General features: G+C 42.7%; 1 protein-coding gene and 1 long non-coding RNA gene across 2 annotated transcripts in view; one reads left to right on the forward strand and one right to left on the reverse strand.

The window, feature by feature from the left end:
• Positions 1 to 21,243, forward strand: part of LOC132528792 (uncharacterized) — a 738,513-nt gene that overhangs the window by 242,926 nt on the left and 474,344 nt on the right. The window lies entirely within an intron of this gene.
• The window catches only part of CCDC91 (coiled-coil domain containing 91), a 398,338-nt gene continuing 396,058 nt past the window's right edge, over positions 18,964 to 21,243 (reverse strand). The window contains exon 14 of the mRNA XM_060166652.1: positions 18,964 to 19,349. Within this exon, the coding sequence (XP_060022635.1) occupies positions 19,341 to 19,349 (9 nt within the window). The 3' untranslated portion in view covers positions 18,964 to 19,340. The remainder of the gene's footprint in view (positions 19,350 to 21,243) is intronic.

A 21,243-nucleotide genomic window follows, 5' to 3' on the forward strand; every position in this document is an offset into this window, starting at 1 on the left:
TCAAGTCTCTTCTCCTCAATCTGTCATCTTCTCGAGTCAGTGTCCTTGAAACATGAAGAGAGAGGATCTGGAAGCACCTCTACCCTCCCTAAAGAATTAACCACTTGATGGGCAGAGGCACAAAAATTGTCAGTTGAGGGACAGCATCAAAGGAATGCTTAGATACCAGAGTGGAGGAAGAGCACAGCTCTCTGGTCCTTAATATCTTATTCACTATCCTTCACAAACCAACCAGAAATGAAACTCACAAATAAAATGACCTACGGTTAATCATGGATTCAAAAGGTCAATATACTGTCCTAACATCATGGAATAATAGAAAGTAATTTACAATTAAAAATACATGCCAGTGTACCTCTGCGCTCCACCTTCATGACGGAGGTAACCTGAAGTGTGACCTGATCAAGGTGTGCCTTACTGGCCGCATCACCACTAGGGGGGTCTGCTTTCGTGAAACTGCGGACAGCGCTCATAAGTTCTGAACAAAACAAAATGCAGTCTTCCACATTAGGTGCATTCCTTGAAGATTCAATCTACATTCAAGCTGAGCAAAACATACTTCATGTAGATCTAGAAGATGGAGTTAGAGTCTAGGCCCAAGCAATTACAAACAGATTTTTCACCCTTGTGAATGTCCAGCAAGGACTCAAAGGTCACAAAGGTTGTGGGGCAATTCCCTGTATTGCGGAGCTGGGTGGCGCAGTGCGAGACATCCAGTGACCTTGCATCCTGATTCCTAGAGGTCAGTAGCTTCCCTCAAGCACTGTAACAACCTAAAATGTCCCCACCACTTTCCAAACTACCCTCCTCAAGAGCCATGAGCTGGAATATCAACCTAGGGACTTGAGGCAGCTCTGTGGTGTGTCCCCCATAATTTACTGTAAAAACTTGTTTAATACCTGTCACACCCACTAAATTATAAGTTCTGAGGAAACCGGGCTATGCCTGTCCCTATCACCACTGTATTGCCTGACATGGACTAGGTGCTCAATAATATTTGTTGAATGAATCACAAGGAAATGAATAAATGGACGGGTACCATATAGTCATCAAACTTGCTCTAGTATATAAGCATGGGCTAAGTCTATATTGCAATGCTTAAAGAAATCTGCCTTTAAAGATTTAACTTTAGGCTTAGTATCTACTTACATTAGATTTAAACGTAGTAACCCCCATGGAATTTTATGAGATGCCATCCTTATGAGAACATAAGAACACTCCTAGCTCTGCAACAAGAGATTATCATACTAAGTGAAGTAAGTCAGAAAGAGAAAGACAAATACCATATGACATCAATTATATGTGGAATCTAAAATATGACACAAATGAACGTATCCATGAAACAGAAGCAGAATCACGGACATAGAGAACAGACTGGTGGTTGCCAAGGGGGAGGGTGTTGGGAGAGGGCTGGAGTGGGAGGTTGGGGTGAGCAGATGTAAGCTTTTACATAGAGAATGGATAAACACCCAGGTCTTACTGTCTAGCACAGAGAACTATATTCATATCTTATGATAAACCATAATGGAAAAGAATATTAAAAAATAATGTATATATATATGTATAACTGAATCACTTTGCTGTACAGAAATAATTAACACAACATTGTAAATCAACTATACTTCAATTAAAAAAAGAAAGAACACTCTTAACCCAATATCTGAAGTGCCCAGGTGATTTCTTGAGTCAGAATAACAGCGCTTTGTCCCAGAGAGCCAATATTGAGAGAAAGCAAAGAAGGGTAACCTCGGAGATCTAAAACCTTCCTCTGGTCCTGCCCGTTCCTTTCCTTTGTGGCTGCATTTGGTGCTCTCAGCCTGGAGGCCTGCAGTGGCTGGTCACATCTCAGAGAAAACCTCATGTCATAGGTAACATTTGGAGACCACCTTTGTTGGACTGGAAGTCAGGAAGGCTGGCTTTTAATGCCAATTTTGCCATTAACTAGCTATGTGACTTAGGAAAGTTCCTTCCCTTGTCTAAGTCTCTGTTTCCTTGTTCATAAAATGAAAGGATGAGACAAAGTTTCTGACGTTTCTTTCCAGCTCTAGTAATTAACATTTCAGTGATATTTCATAACTGGGAATAAACAGGGATAGGTAAGCCCAAAGTTGTGAAAAAGCTAGAACATGGCTTGTGAAAAAGGCAATGGTTAGAAACTGAACTTTGCCCAGTTAAGTGACAAAATACCCTGGGAACTTTGCAAAAGGAAAAGAAGGAAAGCAAGTCTGTTTAGAGAGCACGGTTTCTGTAAAGTGAACTTAACTAATTTCACTCTCTGTCTAAAAACGTTTTATATTTCCTTTTGAATTAGCTGGCAGACCTCTTGCATGATGTATTCTTATTTTTCTTTACTTTCACTGTTCAAATAGGCCTCAACAGTAGGTCCTAAACTGTTCAAAATAGGCCCTACATTGTGACAGTGGCTATTACCTATCAGAAATGAGAATCCAGACATCTCAGTGCTCACAACAGCAAAACAATGATTCTCTCCCTTGCAGAATCCTCGAAACTCTGAGCTTCAATTTAAGGATCAAACTCTGTCTTGTTTAGGCCTAAGCACATGCAAGATTAATACTGCAATTTTAAAGAGCTCTAATTTGGAGATTCTAAGATCATTTTAGGATTAGTCCGTGAAATCAGGGAATTGCTTTTTTCTGGAGAGAAAAGAGCAGAAATGCATTTATGTGGGTACAGGGTTTTATTTGAACAGTGGTCAGCCTCCAGCCAGTGTGGCTTTTTTTTTTAAGATGTTGGGGGTAGGAGTTTATTTATTTATTTTTGCTGTGTTGGGTCTTCGTTTCTGTGCGAGGGCTTTCTCTAGTTGTGGCAAGCGGGGCTCACTCTTCATCGCAGTGCGCAGGCCTCTCACTATTGCGTCCTCTCTTGTTGTGGAGCACGGGCTCCAGACACGCAGGCTCAGTAGTTGTGGCTCACGGGCCTAGGTGCTCCGCGGCATGTCGGATCCTCCCAGACCAGGGCTCGAACCCATGTCCCCTGCATCAGCAGGCAGATTCTCAACCACTGCACCACCAGGGAAGCCCCAGTGTGGCTTTTAGAAGGGTTATCACCGGGCTTCCCTGGTGGCGTAGTGGTTGAGAGTCCGCCTGCCGATGCAGGCGACACGGGTTCGTGCCCCGGTTCGGGAAGATCCCACATGCTGCGGAGCGGCTAGGCCCGTGAGCCATGGCCGCTGAGCCTGTGCGTCCGGAGCCTGTGCTCCGCAACGGGAGAGGCCACAGCAGTGAGAGGCCCGCCTACCGCAAAAAATAAATAAATAAATAAATAATAAAAATAAGGGTTATCACCTACAGCGAGGCATCAGGCCAGGTGGTGTACATGTGTCATCTGTCCAGCTCTATTGGCTACAGAAGCATCTCAATGCCCACACCCCCGCCCTTAGGCACCAGACTGGGCCCACTCCCCAAAAGCATCTCCAGGTATCTGCCGGTCAGCTTTCTTCTAAGATGCTAAGAAACACTGGGGCTGCATGAGAACCGTGTGTTTATGGCGGGGAGGAAAGTCGAGCATGAATGCACGAGCTCTACCACGGGAAGTACAGCCTTACTCCTTGTACTGAAGAAATCAAAGGAAGAACAGGAGGTGTTGATTGTTCAGCTCCGCATCCACCTGCCAGAGGATCTTGACGTCAGCAAATTGCAGAGAATTCCACTCGAAAGCTTTATCCATCTTCAGTGACTTGCAGTTGGGCATGAGAAGGAGAGATACATTAGCTCTGTCTGTGTGTGTCTGTGTGTGTGTGTGTTGTGCTGGGGCAGGGCCCAGGCTTTTGAACGACACCACGCAGCCTCAAACTCCAAGAGCGTGACACAGAAACTGTGAGCATTTTACTACAGAGCAAGGTAGGAAATCCCTGAATGCGATTTGAAAGCTCCAGGCTACGCTCTTGTTCATCATGAATGCAGAGCTCCCACCTAGGTGACCTCCCACTGATCGTCAGAGACTTGAACCACATCCACTCCAGGTTATAAGCAGTAGAGGAGGAGGGCATGGCACAAATCATATGGAATGTGCCTCAAGTAGGCCTTTCCTCCAATTTCTCAGAAAAAAATGGAGTGAACAGACGGCCAAGGCCGCTGAAGGGCTAAAGCAATAGCCTCGTCTCTCCCCATTAAAGCCTTTAAAAGCTTAATATAGTTTTCATTTTTTCAGCATTCATTCAAATCTAAAAGTCTCCCACCTTTCCTCCAAATCCCCTCCCCCTGGAATTGGCTGCTCTAGGAGCATCTTCCCTGCTATTACTAGTGGATAATTGCTTAACATTTTCTAGAGGTAATTAACTTTGCCTTTGAAATGAAAGAAATCCCTAAATTGAGCAATACGATGAAAGCCATTCTTTCATGTAATTTAGTCTCATCAGCCAATACCAGCCATTAAGTACATCAATTTCTAGCTCAAAGGCAGTGCTGAAGAATAAGCAGTGGCAATATTTTAAAGAAAAAACTCAAGGTCTTAACACTGTCAATCTCAATTTCTTCAGAACAGGGTTCCCGAAGTGACCGCCTGATGGCAAGAGGCCTGTGTTTCTGTTTAAGCTTCACACAGTGACCTTGAGAGAGGGCATCTGTTAGAAGGAATGCATGTCAAGCTGACAGCAAGAAGCTAGGTGTTGCAAGCATACCTGAAGGCTCTGGAGGTTCACTGGGGACTGAGAATTCTGTGTGAAAACTGAATTTCTATTAACATTTTTAGAAAAACCAGTCTGTCATATTGCAAAGAGCTCTGATATCCTACATAGTTTGTCAATCCCGCCAGCATTTGTGTGCACGCCTGTTTCAGGATTAACTAGATAAGCATCTCCTTTAAGATCATAGGTTCTGGGGTTGGGAGACCCTGCAGACAGCATTTTGTCTCCCATCTCCACCTCAGGTTGTGTCCAACTGATTTCAGACTGATGGATATCAGAATTTTCCTCTGGCCAAAAGAAAGATTTCCAAGATGGAGACTAAACAACATCCCCTGGTATCTTGTTCCAAAGGTTGGGAAAGTTCTGTGCCAGGAAACCACTTTGTGGTTGCATTAGATGCTCTCCGCCGCCCTGCGGTTAGGGGAAGTCAATTTACCGCAGGGCTTTTATCACCCAGCGGCTGCATTTAAGCTTTCTGGGTGACCCTGGCCCACACCCCAAACCAGAGGAAGGCCCTGAGGAGCTTTTTAAGGACCATCCAGAAACCCTCACAGATGCAGGGGATCCATGCCAGATCCGGATCTTCAGAAATAGAGATTTAAAAAAAAAAAAAAAAAAAAAGGTGTGATGATCACTTTGGCGCCCTCTAGGGGCAGCTTATTGCCATCTTGTGATTGTGAAATAGTAAGTTTGGGGGCTTTCAGGTCAGTATAGAGACAAACATCTTGTTAGCTATTTCCTCATATGGCTTACCAGTACCCTTTCCTACATTCTTTTTGTTGATTATTTTACATGACCACAGGATCCCTTTTCTCATGGAAACTTCATCATAAAATCCCGTACCAAAGGGGAAAAAGAAAACCAACAACAACAAAAAAATTAAAGCCAGGGATTTTGATTGTGTCTATCAGTTCTGTTTATTTTGATGCAAGCATTGAAGACAGCTCCTCAGCCATTCTTTTTAAATGTTTCCCATTCACAAACATGTTATTTGAGTTGGTTTTCATCCCCCTTTAACAAACGGGGACCTCTGGCATGATGCATAATATTTAAGAGCACGGAGGTTAGCGTCTGACTGACTGCAATTCCCAGCACCACTACTTAACTGTCTCTGGGTAAAAGCTACTTAACTTCTCTGTGCTTCAGCTTCCGCAAGTGTCACATCACTCAAATACGAGTGTCTTCCTCTTCTGATCGCGATGAAAATTAAACGAAATAATGCCTATAAAGCAAGTCATCATCCTTCACCTGACTCCAGTAAGTCTAGGTGCTCAAGGCAGAGAGCAGAGAACACTCAGGGGCCACATAACGAAAGCACCCGCCTCAAAGGGCGGTTGAAGGTATTAAGTTTAGTTAATGAAGGCAAAACACTGCAATCATGTTTAGCCCCTAGTGAACAATTGAATTTGTTTGCTGTTGTTGTTTTCCTTGTTAATATCTCCATTTTAGTGGAGCAAACCTAAAACATCCAGAGGTTAAAAAACTTGCTTAGGAAACAGACAGTAAGCAGTGGAGTCAGAAATCCATCTACCTCCATGCTCCGTGCTCTCTACCATTATGCCCCCTCTCTGTGCAGTAAGCGTTACTGTCAGTATTACTTTGACAGGAGGAATACGTTTCAAGTAGGCCTGCTGCCACCTTCCTGAAGAGAAGTTTCTAATCCATCGGCCTGCGAAGTGTACGTCCTGCAGCGTGAACCTACTGACACTTAGACACTAAAAATGCAATCATCTAGCAACCAGTCTTCTGGTGGCCTAGGGCAGAAATCCTGAACATTTTTGTTTTAGAGTAAGAAGTTATTTTCCTGTTGTTAAAATCTTTGAGTTGATCTGGGAGAGGGGAGACGGTTGATAAGGAATTTAAAGAAGGAGTATCGAGAGGAAAGCAGGAACATGTTCTTACGGAGTCTTTTCACCAAGCTGAGCTCTGAGTCAAACACCCTGGCAACTTCGGACCTTTCCCTAGAAACGGTTCCAGGCCACTCCACCTTCTGACTACTACATCAGAGGTGTCTAGCAGAGGACACTCCTGTCCCCCTGAGAAGTGGTTTGAGAATTTTCATTTCTGTTGAACTCGGATAGAGATATTCTATGCTTACCATCATTAGTGTTTCTAATGCAGTTATGATAAATATGCTCCCTGACGGATGGTTTTCTTTTTTCTTTCTTTTTTTTTTTTCTTTTCTTTTTTTTTTTTTTTTGCGGTACGCGGGCCTCTCACTGCTGCGGCCTCTCCCGTTGCAGAGCACAGGCTCCGGACGCGTAGGCTCAGCGGCCATGGCTCACGGGCCCAGCCGCTCCGCGGCATGCGGGATCCTCCCGGGCCGGGGCACGAACCCGCGTCCCCTGCATCGGCAGGCGGACTCTCAAACACCGCGCCACCAGGGAAGCCCCATGGTTTTCTTTTTCTCCTCCTTTTCCTTTTTCTCCTTCCCTCTCCCCTTCCCTTCCCCCTCCCCCCTCCCCCCTTTGTCTTCTTATTCTTCTATTGAGATATAATTGACACACTGCATTGTATAAATTTAAGATGTACAGCATAATCATTTCACTTACATACATCATGAAATGAAAACCACAATAAGTTTAGTGAACATTCAGCATCTCATGTAGATACAAAATAAAGAAAAATATATTATTTTCCTTGTGATGAGAACTCTTAGGTTCACTTTCTTAACAACTTTCATATATAACATACATCAGTGTTAATTATATTCATGTTGTACATTACATCCCTAGTACTCATTTATCTTGTATCTGGACGTTTGTGCCTCCTGACTGCCGTCATCCAATTCCCCCTCTCCTCACCCCCGCCTCTGGTAACCACAAATCTGATCTCTTTTTCTGTGAGTGTATGTTTGTTTTTGAAGTATAACTGACCTACAACACTATGTTAGTTCCTGGTGCACAACATAGTGATTCAATGTTATTTCTATACATTTCAGAAAGGATCACCACTATGTCTAGTTACCATCTGCCTGGTTTTCTCCACTATCTTTGTCAGCATTTTACCAGCTTTGCTCTCTAAGCTGCTAAACCTCAGAGCCTTCTCTAGTCAAGGAGTTCCCATTGATTTTAGTTTCCAGAAATAGATTTCCAATGGGGCAATGAAACACTTATCACTAGATCATTACCATTGGTGAAAAGTCTCCTGCTATTCTGCTTATAGTCTACAACTGCTGAGGCTGTGGAAACTCAAATCTCTGAGGTCGTCTTATTTTGTCTGAGGGCAGAGATAGTTTGTTGTTTTAGGGAAGGCACTCACTCCTTAGACATTTTCTAGCTATTGGGCAGGAAAAAAAGAACTGTTGGAAATTACTAAGTTTTTCTGATGTTAAGGTGCAAAAAAAAAATGTGTACATAAAATAGGTGCTTTCTTCAGAGATATTGCTGAGATGTACGCTTACCTTTGAGTTCAATTTGGCCATGAGACTTCCTAGAACATTTTTCTACCTTCTATCCCTTATTTAGGCAAGGTGATAAAATACATCATAGGTTAGTTTAATCTTTTTCGCATGCTGTATAAGAAGGAAAGAGGCCCACTAAAGAGAATCACTAATAACAGTACAAGCAATGAGACAACAATGATAATTCCACTTGGCATTTATTTTTATATTGGTGTTTACTATGGAAAGTTCAAGTGTTGTATGTCAGGTCGTAGATGGACTCTCAGGTGTGTTATTGCTCCCATTAACAGATGGAAAAACTGAAATTGTAAAGGTATCTGTCTCATTAAAGGGCTCAGAATAAATAATTCAGTGGACCTTGTTATGCAGTTTGAAGTAAGTAAATGGCTGGGGGCAATCTGGAGAAGCTAGAAGAACTATATGGAAAAGAGAATGGGAATTGAGGTTGGGAGTTGAGAGTGAGGGAGAGTTCTAGAAAATATTAGAGAGTAGTGAGTATGCAAAGTAGTAAAGATAGGGAAGAATGGATTTTTATGTTTTGCTGCTTTTCTATGGCATAAAAATGTACTTCCTCTACCCCAGCCCCACCTTTGACTGCGTCCTGAGAGATAAAGATATGAATTTGTTCAGATTATATGTTCGTTGCTTGTCGGACTGTGTCCTATGTGAGATGGAATCATGATGCTTCCCAGCCTCTTGTCTGTCTGGCACAACCTTGTTCTGTCTCTGAAATGATCCCATGTGTTAGGGTGTTTCAACATGGAAATGCTCTCACCAGAAGCTGAGGAGGAAAGGAAATAGGAACTTTCCTTGAGTCTGGAGGGTTAGAGGAGCGTCCTGTTCAAGGGAAGCAGGACTTGTTAGAACTTTTCCCACCTCCTGCCCTTCACCAGCCCTGTAGCGTCCACTCCAGCTGAGGTTTTCAGAGCCTTACACTTAACCCTGCCCACACAAAGCCTGCACTTGCGTCTCTATCTCCTGTCTTCCTTTACATACTCCGGGCTGTAATTAACCTCTGTCTTTCAAAAAATCTCTGCCTTCCGCTCTCTGTGTTCCATAAACACTCCCATGCCCTCATGATATCTTAAATACCTCCTAGAGAATCAAGTGTCTCCAAACTTTTCACTTGGTCAACTAGGTGATGATATTGTAACTATTAGAGGCCCTTCAGGATAAGGAACATGTATGGGTGCAGGGAGTGAACTTTTCAGATGTGCAATTTACAGTCCCTCTAAAACATCCAGGAAGAATTGTTCTCCCATTAGAGCCTTTTACTGAGGGATGAAGTTAAAACAGAACAGTCTGGGCTTCAGACACCAGACAAGAATGTGACAGAAGGGGAATACAGTAGCAGCAATGGGCTCCCCCTTTTGACCAGCCAAGAAGATGTGAAGGGAGGTAGAGTGGCTTCAGGGAGAAAAGGGAGTTTGTGACCCCAGCATCTTTGCTTTAAGAATGAAACCTTGCTCCCAAACATTTTCTCCATGCTGCTTAAAAGTCTACCAATTAGATTAATTTGAGTTAATATTCAAATATCTCAAAATGAGACCATCGTTCTTTCATCTCTTCCTGTAAGTTGGTTTCATAAACACTTGTTTCCTTCCTTGCTTTATCAAGGTTTCTAAGAGGGTGAAACAGAACCACACTCTTGGGACCCTAGAGTATAAGACCAACACAAAAGTGGTGGGGTGAACAATCACTGAACAGAAAAAGATGCTGATAACTTTTGTTCTGGTATCAACCCAGAGCCACAAGGCCAAAGGAACGCCAGGCCACTGATGTGAACCTTGCATCTGAGCCCTGTTTTCAGGCATTACCTCGAGGGTTTCCAAGGTTCCAGACTTGTGTTCTCTTACTGTAGAGTCCCTAGCTGTGGGCTCCAAGTTAGTCCTAGACATTGGCAAAAACAATACAAATGCCATGTGTGTCCCCCTATTTATCCTGGGGGCTGTTTTCAAATTTAATCCAGCTCACTATGGCCCCAGGAAGCATTCTGTTCTCTCTCCCATCTTCAAGGTCAAGAACTTGAGTCCTGATTGTTGAGAAAAGCCAGACTTCTCCTAGGAAAGAAACATCTTTGTTAGAGAAGTCTGTGTCAGATTATTTTGTCTGTTAACAGCAGAACCAGAAGATAATGAGGACTATTTGAAAGAGAGTAGCATTGACAAATGGTACACATTTTTGAACTCATTTCAAAGTACAAACTCCTATTTCATTTCGTTTTCTAAGGCTCTGAATAACTTATAGACAATTTAATTGCCTGTATTTGGAATAGGGAATTCCTAAAATGCTGAGTATAATATTTGGATTTAAAGAAAAAGACACCATAATAGAGGCCATTGTTCAAGTAAGTAGAGACAGGTTCATGTATTTCAAACCTTGGATAAAATATAAAGAAGATCATTGAGCTCTAATTTGAAAGAATTCCACTGAAAGCCCCAGAAAACAATCCACTGTGAGAATATGAGACAGAATTATAATATTTACTGGACAATTGTTTGCTAAGAAGCATTTATTTTATATCACTTTTTAACAAGACCAAACTGTCAAACTGTTTAAAATTCCATTGGAGAAATGTGAATTATCACAAAATTGTTTACTTTTTTATCCTTTCATGTATATTGGATTACTCATGGAAGACAATGGAAAGAATCTGAGAAATCCTAGTTTTAGGAGTAACTCAGACTGCATTTCAGAAATATTATAGACTGTGTAAACCAATGCAACTTTTGGACATGTATTAACATAGCTGCAATACTATTGGTGCTGTGTAAGGCACAAAGAAATGAAAAACTCCAGCATTATCAGCAGAGATGATCCTTTGGAAGATGATGGTGCAAGTTAAACATTCTTCCCGTACATATAGTGATCATAGGAAAAAAAGAATCATCTTTATCTTGTTTTGCTAAATACCATTAGCTCCAGCAGCTATGATTCATAACTCATACAAATAATACAGGTCCTTTTAAACTGGCTCTGGAATTATGGAATCATCACCTATGAAGGTATTGCAATCATATATATCCTAGATCATTCACTGAACATACATCCATGTAAAATCATGTTTAGAACAAGGCTGAATTTTCTTGGTATTAAAATCACTTTTGATTATTCATTCTAATACCAAATGGGCATTTCCACCTTTTTCTATATCTGAGTTTCAGACACATAGATAACTTACAATGATGCAACAGTTCTTAGCTGCATGAGGATCACCTGGAGGGCTTGTCACAGCAGATGGCTGGGCCCGCCTCCAAGTTTCTGAGTCGGTACAACTAAGGTGGGGCAGAGAATGTGCTTCTAACAAGTTCCATGGGATGCTGATGCTGCATTCCCGGGAACCACACTTTGAGTACCACTGCAATAAAGGAATCTGGGTAGCAGAGCTAAAAGCAATTTTAGGAAAAAAGTCTTTATGTATGGGTCTGGCTGGTACTGTAGAAAATGAAAAGAAATCCAAGCTTTCCCCTAAAGGCCCAGCCTCTCTGTGGCCTCCACCTCCACACAGAGCCCTCTGCCTCCTGTCTTTCCAGTTCTGTCTTTCCTACCTCCAGTTCTCAAAAGCGCTTGCAGATCTTGCTACCTTAATTTACCCTAAAATGTAACTTAATCACAGCAGTTAGTCCTCTCAGAAAGCTTTGCATTTTGAAGTGGATCAAAACTGTAAACACAATAAATGAAATCTGAACAATGAAAAGGCATTAATTTTAAATGGGAAAAACTTTGTTACATCTTCACTCTCCTGCCTTCATTACACCAGACTGATCTAAAAGTCAAATCTCTCCATGCTACTTTCTTACTCAAAGTCTTCAATGACTGTCCTTCTCCTACAGGCAAATTTTAAATGCTTAGCCAGACTTCCAGGCCTTTCATTTCAGTTATTATATTGTTCAACTCTGTTTGTTCTTTAAATCTTCTAGCTCATTGGTAAACATTTCTTGTATCTTCTCAGTCTGTGCCTCTGTTCTTTTTCTGAGATCTTGGATCATCTTTACTTTACTATCATTACTCTGAATTCTTTTTCAAGTAGATTGCCTATCTCCATTTCACTTAGTTGTTCTTCTTGGGTTTTAACTTGTTCCTTTGCCTGGAACATATTTCTCTGCTGTCTCATTTTGTCTAACTCTCTGTGTTTGTGGTCTCTGTTCTGCAGACTGTAGGACTGTAGTTCCTCTTGCTTCTGGTGTCTGCCCCCTGGTGGGTGAGATTGGTCCAAGGGCTTGTGCAGGCTTCCTGGTGGGTGGGACTTGTGCCTGCCCACTGGTGGGTAGAGCTGGGGTTTGTCCCTCTGGTGGACAGGGCCGTGTCAAGAGGTGTGTTTAGAGGCAGCTGTGGGTTCAGTACAACTTTAGGCGGCTTGTTTGTTGATGCGTGGGGCTGTGTTCCCACCCCATTGGTTGTTTGGCCTGAGGTGTCCCAGAACTGGAGGTTGCAGGCTGTTGGATGGGGCCAGGTCTTGGTGCCAAAATGGCGACCTTCAGGACAGCTCACAGTGATGAGCTCTGGGGTCTCTGCCAATAGTGTCCTTATCCCCACAGTGAGCCACAGCCAACCCTCACCTCCCCAGGAGACCCTCCAAGATCTGCAGGTAGGTCTGGCCCAGTCTCCCATGGAGTCACTGCTTTGCCCTGAGTCCCAGTGCACGTGAAACCTTGTGTGCATCCTCCAAGAGTGGAGTCTCTTTTTCCCCCAGTCCTGTGGAACTCCTGCACTCAAGCCCTGCTGTCTTTCAAAACCAAATGCTCTGGGGGCTCCTCCTCCTGATGCCAGACCCCCAGGCTGGGGAGCCTGATGTGGGGCTCAGAACTCTCACTCCTGTGGGAGAACCTCTGTGATATATTTATTTTTCAGTTTGTGGGTCACCCACCCAGTGGGTATGGGATTTGATTATATCGCTAAAGTGCCCCTCCTACCATCTCATTGTGGCTTCTTCTTTGTCTTTGGATGTAGGTTATCTGTTTTTGTAGGTTCCAGTCTTTTTTGTTGATGGTTATTCAGCGGTTAGTTGTGATTTTGGTGTTTTCATGAGCGGAAGTGAGCTCAAGTCCTTCTATTCCACCATCTTGTTCTTGTCTCCTCTCAGGCCTTTCAATATATCCCACTACCTACCTATTCAACCTCATCAGCCACCTCTCCCTCCTTCCACTTTATATACAACAATACTGAACTGTTTCAGATTCTCTGAAAATGTCCTATTCTCAGGATCAGCTACATAATTTCTAGGCCCCAGTAAAATATAAAATTGCAGGACCCTTTGATCAAAATGCAGTAAAGACTTTCAAGACAACAACAACAGAGCTTTTGTCCAAGTACAGAGGTCTGAGCATGGGGCCCTATGGACTGCAGGTCACATGCCCATGAAGCAACCCTGACTATTCTGGAGACATAATCCCTAAGTCCCTTGGCGCTTGTCTTGAGGCATCACAGAGAAACAGTGAAAAGTTTTTATTTCCTTTTGCTCTGAATTAGTATCTTTAGATTTGCTGAACTTCAAATGCAAGAAAGCATGTGAGCATCACCAAGCATTTGTTCATTTTTCAGGAAAGCTCTTGCACAGACAGAGAGCTCAATGTATTACCTTGATCCTGGCACCACTGACTCTCCTTACACCACTGTCATGGTCTCCCCCTCTTTGGTACCTTTGGTACTAGTCCCTCCTCCTGCAATGCCATTCACCTGCTTCTCATCTGATAACCCCCCACTCATGCATCAGCTGCTCAGCCTATGCTCCTCCTGGACTGTGAACCCTCTCCCAACACCCGGGGCACACTCGACACTTGGTGCAGTCTTGACTTGAGAGGTGAGTTCACTGGGTTTTGATCATGTTCACATGAACATCTTATTCACTAGACTCCAGGTGATTCCAGGGCATCGACAGTGCCTTCGTCTCTGTATCTGCAGAATCTAGTACAATGCCTGGATTTTGGGAGGGACTCAAAAATGCTTATTAAATGAAAGGATTGGTGATCACACATTATAACATTTTTCACTAATTCAAAGATAGTTTCTCAGAAGAAAGATAGCTTAAATGTGATTCAATCTTTTGGAACTACTAGGTGAGGTGGTCAATTTACTTCTAGTTACCTCAGAGAGAGGACACTTTGAGGCAAGAACCAAACTCCTTGGTCTCTCAAACCTAATCTAGGTGGGTGTGACCCCCAGAGATGTGTTCAGTCCTGCTCAGTGGAGGAATCTAACACACGGGAGAGTCTTCAAGAATCATCAAGAATGCCTTTCCTAGACTGGTTTCATGTGGGAACTTTTATTCTTCATTCAAATATCAGCACTTGTTTGAGGCCTACAGTCAGTTTTCCAGGGCTGATGATCTGGTCTGTGGTTGATTTAGGTCCTTTGCCCCTCTTCCTCTTTCGTGACTTCTGACATTTCACTGTTGCTCTAGCATGAGTGGGTGGAGAAAAACCTTACGAGCTGAAATTCAAACCAGTAATGTCTACTTTTTGCAAATGCATAGTTCATCTATGAATTTCGTGTACTCCAGCTCTTCATCCCTGGCTGACACGTAAAATTTGAGCACTGGCAGGATATCTTATTTACTTAGGTATTTTTCTCCAACTTGCATATATATACTCTCTTAGGCACGTTTTTAGACAATATCCAAGAAACTTTTTTTTTAGTATAATCTTTGCAGTTACCTTTTAGCAATTGGTATGTACTTTGTCCTTGCAAACAGTCTAGGACTGAGGCAGCATCTGGTAGGGTTTTTCTGGCCAGGCAAGGAGAAAGAGAGCTAGTTGTTCCTGACTTTCTCCCTAGATTGCTGCTTCTCAGTCTTTCTCTCTTTACCACTGTTTGCTCTCTTGAAGCTGATGGGTTTCCATCCCTCACAATGCCTCTAGCCCTGTGGACATCATGAATGAGCTGGGACAAATGGGTCTGGACCTAAATCTCAAAAGGCAAGAACATCCCCATGTTAGATTCATCTTCAGACAGTTACATCCACCAGCTGCTCTGAAATCAAATCCTGGCTGCCTAAACCAAGCCACTAGTTATGGAGTGACAGGGAGCACATGCAGAAGTCTGCATTGAACCAGGAACCCATCTCAATAGAGCGGTCACTTTATCCATTGCTTGGATGTGAATGGTTCTGTTTTACTCTGAACCTGTTGGGGTGGACTTTTTATTCCTTTACGCTGAGCTTTGTCACCACGTGTTCCCAATCTGAGCCCTGTTTGCTCAGACTCTTAATTCGTTTAGGAGCCTTGGAAGCTGCTTCTCTAGAGTTAATCTGGACTCGCTGGAAGAGAGTTCAACAGGTTCTATAGTTTATGCCAATCTAATACCTGAACCTGCTCTCTCACTGCCATACCGGGGTGTGTATTACCTTTCCCTGAATACTACCGAGGATGGAAAATTAACTGCTGTCTGAGGTCACCCACTTAATCCTGAGTAGCTCTTTTAGAAATATCTTCTTTTCATAAACCAGATGTCAGCTAAAGTCAACTCGCCCTTTTAGATTTAAATGAAATTGTTTTGAATTCTCATGCCTTATGAGGTAAGCCATTTAGAGACTCTTTCAAGCTCTGTTAATCTTTGGCGTATGGACAGGAGGTTGTTTACAGTTGTCCTGGCCACCTCTGGCTAAGGCCTGATCACTCCACGTATGGCCCCTCTCTTGTCTATGCCTGGTCTCCCTTCTGTTTTCCCTGTCCCTCCACACCAAGCAGTCACCTTGTTCCTGTTTCAGCATTCCCCTTGAGCCCGTCTCAAACACAAGGCTGTTTAACTGTGTGCACCACACTGTTATAGGAGAATTGGGGCAACTGTTGGAGATTTTAGAGCAGCAACCAACTTATGATTAAATATTAGACATTCCCAGGCTTGAAAACCTTTCAGCCATCTCATCACCAGGGGCCTCTCTCCCTGGACACCTTTCTCCGTAGCTCTCACCTCCCACCATGCTTGGCCTCTTCTCTTAACTCTTCCCCTTTTCTGTCTAACTTCTTGCTTATATCCCAAATTCCAGTTAACTTTCTCTGTAGAGAAACTTGGTGTTGCTTTTGTCTTCTTCAAGACTTGACCTTAGGACCTCCTGTCCCACAGCCAGGGCAGTTTATCAATGTGTTTTCCCCAAAATAGCCCTCTCCCTAAAAGTCTTGTGCCAGATGTTACCCTGTCCCCATGTGGTTACCTAAAGCCCAGGTCTGACTCACTGTCGCTTCTATCCAGTTCATTACAACCTGCCCTGTCTTGGCCGACCCTTTGCTCTGGGGACACTGCTGAAGACAGAAAGAACACAGGCTTTGGAGTTAAATCACTTTGAAACCCAGATGTACTACTCATCGGTTTTGTGACACTTTTTCTAGACCACGTTCCTCAGCTCTGAAATGTTGATAATTATATCTTATAAAGGATTTGTGTGAGAGTTTGATTAGGAATATACCATGTCTGACAGATAGGAGACACCAGAAGTTTTATTTCCTTTTCATAAAATAAAACGGAGAACAGGCTTGAAAATCTCCCAAGCCAATAAAACCATTGAAGTTATGTAAGCAAAATTAAATCTAGCTTGTTTCATGAACATAAGCACAACTTAACTTAGGTTATTTCTTGTAAATGTCACAGATAATCATAAAAGAAATTTAATTCATCTTCCTTAAATGGTGTAAGATAATCACTTTTAACCAATCCTCTGTCATCTGGAAACCACCACTGAAATAACCAATCACTGTGAAGGGAAACACCTTCCTCATTTTCACTTTATGAGCATCTCGTAACATCATATCTCTGTGCTTCATACCAGTTTGGGGTTTGAAGTACCCCTCATGGTGAACAATTTGTTTCTCACTCAATAAAATATTCACATCAAGTAAAGCTCTCTAGTTTTCTTTTAACACTTTCCTCTCTGCCAGCCTCAAACTTCAGCACTGATGAGGATGAAACTTCCCCAGCCTGGCTGGATGCCTGTTTACTTCGACCTCTGATCCCTACCTACTTGATATCTCAGCTCTCCTGGACATTGAAGATGGTCCCTGCTTTGGCTGTCATCAGTCAGCCACTCCCACTCCAGGCTCCAGATGTCTGGAACTACTCAGTGTTCCCAAACTTACTTTTTCTCATCTCTGGAGTCCTGCGATGCTATTCTCTGCCTTTTCACATGGGCAGCTTCTACTCAGGCTTCACCTAAATATCACCCTCTCTTCCAGAAAACCACCCCTGATTCTCCAAGACTGAGTTGGATGTCACTACTACATTTTCCTCTAGCACCCTGTAAACATCCCCATGACGTCCCCCAGCATAGGGTTTTAAAATCACTGGTTACTTGGCCTCTCTGTAGACTATAAGCTTCCTGAGGCAGAAGTAGACTCTTTTTTTTTTTTTTTGCGGTACATGGGCCTCTCACTGCCTTGGCCTCTCCCATTGCGGAGCACAGGCTCCGGACGCGCAGGCCCAGCGGCCATGGCCCACGGGCCCACCCGCTCCGCAGCATGTGGAATCCTCCTGGACCGGGGCACGAACCTGTGTCCCCTGCATCGGCAGGCGGACTCTCAACCACTGCACCACCAGGGAAGCCCAGAATTAGACTCTTATCAACGTTTTATCCCTAGGCAGAGGCACATAGCAAGTCTTCAAGAATGTTTGTATTTTCTTTGCTTTAGGAGATAGGTCCAAAAAAATATTGCCACGATTTATGTCAAAGAGTGTTCTGCCTATGTTTTTTTCTAGGAGTTTTATGGTTTCATGTCTTACTTTTAGGCCTTTAATCCATTTTGAGCTTTCTTTTTGTATATGGTGTGAGGAAATGTTCTAATTTCATTCTTTTACATGTAGCAGTTTAGCTTTCCCAGCACCACGTATTGAAGAGACTATCTTTTTTCCATTGTATATTCTTGCCTCCTTTGTCATAGATTAATTGACCATAGGTGAGTGGGTTTATTTCTCAGCTCTCTATTCTGCTCTTTTAATCTATGTGTTTGTTTTGTGCCAGTACCATGCTATTTTGATTACTGTAGCTTTGTAGTATAGTTTGAAGTCAGGGAGAATGATACCTCCAGTTTTGTTCATTTTTCTCAAGATTGCTTTGGCAATTCAGGGTCTTTTGTGGTTCCATATAATTTTTAATATTATTTGTTCTAGTTCTCTGAAAAATGTCATGGATATTTTGATAGGAATTGCATTAAAATCTGTAGATTGCTCTGGATAGTACGGAGAGTATTACACTTAGTGAAATAAGTCAGACAAAGAAAGACAAACACTCTGTTACTTACATGTGAAATCTAAAAACTAAAACAAATGAATATGTATAACAAAACAGACTCACAGATATAGAGAATAAACTAGTGGTTATCAGTGTGGAGAGGGGAGGGGTGAGGGGTGAGATGGGGTAAAGGATTAAGAGATACAAACTACTATGTATAAAATAAATAGGCTACAAGGATACATTGTATAGCACAGGGAAATATAGCCATTATTCTGTAATAACTTTAAATGGAGTAAAATCTAGAAAAATATTGAATCACTAAGTCGTACACCTGAAACTAATGTAATATTATAAATCAACTATACTTCAATTTTAAAAAAATGAATATTTGTAGTTGAATAAATCCATACTGCCTCGCTTCCATGCTGTGTGACTACTCACAGTCCTGACAAGACAGACAATAAGCCTAACCTTTTAATCAGTTGACAACCATCTTTCTTCCCCCTTACCATCACTGCCCCCAACCACATATACATTACCATAAGAATGTATTTCTCTGAGCAGTAAAGATGTAAGATCTATATTTCACTTATCGTTGATAAAAGAAGTTGTATAAAATGGATGAGACATCTAGATAAAGAACAATAAACTGTAAAAATGTTCGGCGAATGAGAGCTCAGATGCTCTAGTTAAATGGCATTTCATAATTGATAGATAACACTGGGAAGAGGGAGAAATATTTAATGAGAGATTGTGGAAAAGGCAAAAGTAAAAACACAATTTCTGAACACAGTGGTTGATGCAAGGGCTTTTCCAGTCCTACAGACAATATAATACCTTACCTTTGTTGTACTCCATGGTTAACCAGTGCTTGCATATGCAGAAGGAAAGAAATTTTCTTCCTGCCTCTCCCTTTGTTTGCCTATCTTGGAAATAGCTTCAGAGATAAGAGACATTCAGTTATGGCTCACAGATATAACTGAGCTGTCCTGCACAAGTAGTTCTTAAAACAAGTCCAGAAATTTCCAAATGGAATTAGAAGCACTGAGATCACCATGAAGATGCAAGACAGCTAGTCAGAGATGACCAAGAAAGTGTGCTGTCCTCTCATTTGGCATCTCATGAGTAGCTCCTCAGGCCTCCTGAAAGAAAATAAATTAGAGATGCCATGATAGCTGTCACAATCCACATCTCACTAACATGCAATGTTTAAAAATTTTAAGTGAACAAATAAAATACCTTGGAACATATTCTCTGTTTCGGGGCTAAACAATTTCGTTTTAACTATATAAAATTCCAAACCAAAGCCCTTAAATGTAAACAGTTAGTAGTAAAATTGGTACAAAGTAAAGATGATCATGATTATGATTTATGGACGTACCAAATGGATTATCTTAATTGCAAAACTAGCTCAGCCTCTGATGTGGTTGGAGTCCCGGGACAGAGGTTAACAGAAAGCACCGCTGCCCACTTAGCCAGGCGTACCCTTGCTTCAGACTAGGGCATTCCTTTCGGTGGGGGGAAAGAGCTGTATGATTTCACTGGCATTTCCATATGAGAGATGACATCTAAGAGAAAGCAAGACATTTGGTTGCTTGGAGGGACTGTTCTATAGATGATTTTAGGCAAGTTATTTGCCTCTGAGGCTCAGATGCTCATTTGCACAGAGGGTAGAAAAATGAATGCAAGTATTAGAAAACAGGTCTGGCTGTTGTAACAGAAGTCAAAATACTTGTGGCTCAAAAGAGGCAGGAGTTTATTTCTCTCTCATGACACCGTCTGACCATAACCAATCTAGACTCCACAGTTTCAGGACCAGGCTCCTCCGGTCCTGTTTTGCATCTTTAACACTCAACTTTCATCTCCGGGCTAAAACTGTCTGTTCCCAACTCCTGCCTTCATGTCTGCTTTGCAGCCAGTTGGAGAGAAGAGGATGTAGCGGGGCATAATCCTTCCCTTTTCAAGGGTGCAAAAGGCACGTCATTTACATCCCTTCTGCTCACATCCCATTGGCACTTAGTCACATGGCCACATCAGTCTGTAAGATGAGCCAGAAGATGGAGTCTTTAGCTGAGGTGCCACATGCCCAGCTAAACTTTAGGACTTTCTTGCTAAGGAAGAAAGGGAGAACATATACTCAAGGGCAGCTAGCAATTGTCCTTAGCATTTCTTGTGACCTTCTGCTAAAATAATAGGTAAAACGTTTGATACAAAGTCAATGTTAAACAAAAACTTAAATCAATTTGATTTCATTCTTAATAAAGAGACATAAGTATAAGGTATACGTATATCCACACAGAGGCACACAATGTGGGTCAAATTAAGCATGGCTGAGGTTTGGAGATAAAATGACTCTCACTACATTGGCTTTCTGGCCCTGCTCAGTTTAGGCAGTGAAGGCTTCATCTATGGGCCCAGCCTTGCCCAGTTCCTCAACCACTCCTGACCAGGTTATCCCCAGTAGGCAGTCTTATAGCTAGAGCTATGTTCAGAATCAGGTGTGTCTTGGGTGAGTCCAAATTGCAGCCCACCCTTAACTCCTGATTCATCTCTTCAGTTCCTGCATCTCAGCTCCTACGGCTCTCCTTCCCCATCTCCACTTGTCCAGACACACCCATGATCAGACTGACCCAAAACATGACACAAAGGAATGTTACCAACAACGCTTTTATATACTGTTCTGCTATTATCATTACCTTTCATGCAGAGTTTCTTTTCTCCCCAAGTTCAAAGAAAACAAAAGAAAAGTAAAGGAGGGGCTTCCCTGGTGGCGCAGTGGTTGGGAGTCCACCTGCCGATGCAGGGGACGTGGGTTCGTGCCCCAGTCCGGGAGGATCCCACGTGCCTCGGAGTGGCTGGGCCCGTGGGCCATGGTCACTGGGTCTGCGCGTCCGGAGCCTGGGCTCCGCGACGGGAGAGGCCACAGCAGTGAGAGGCCTGCGTACCGCAAAACAAACAAACAAATAAAACAAAACAAAAAGAAAAGGAAAGAAAAGAAAAGAAAAGAAAAGAAAAGGATGAGATGATCAGAAGCAC

Source organism: Lagenorhynchus albirostris, chromosome 11, assembly GCF_949774975.1.
Source record: "Lagenorhynchus albirostris chromosome 11, mLagAlb1.1, whole genome shotgun sequence".
NCBI classification, from domain to species: domain Eukaryota; kingdom Metazoa; phylum Chordata; class Mammalia; order Artiodactyla; family Delphinidae; genus Lagenorhynchus; species Lagenorhynchus albirostris.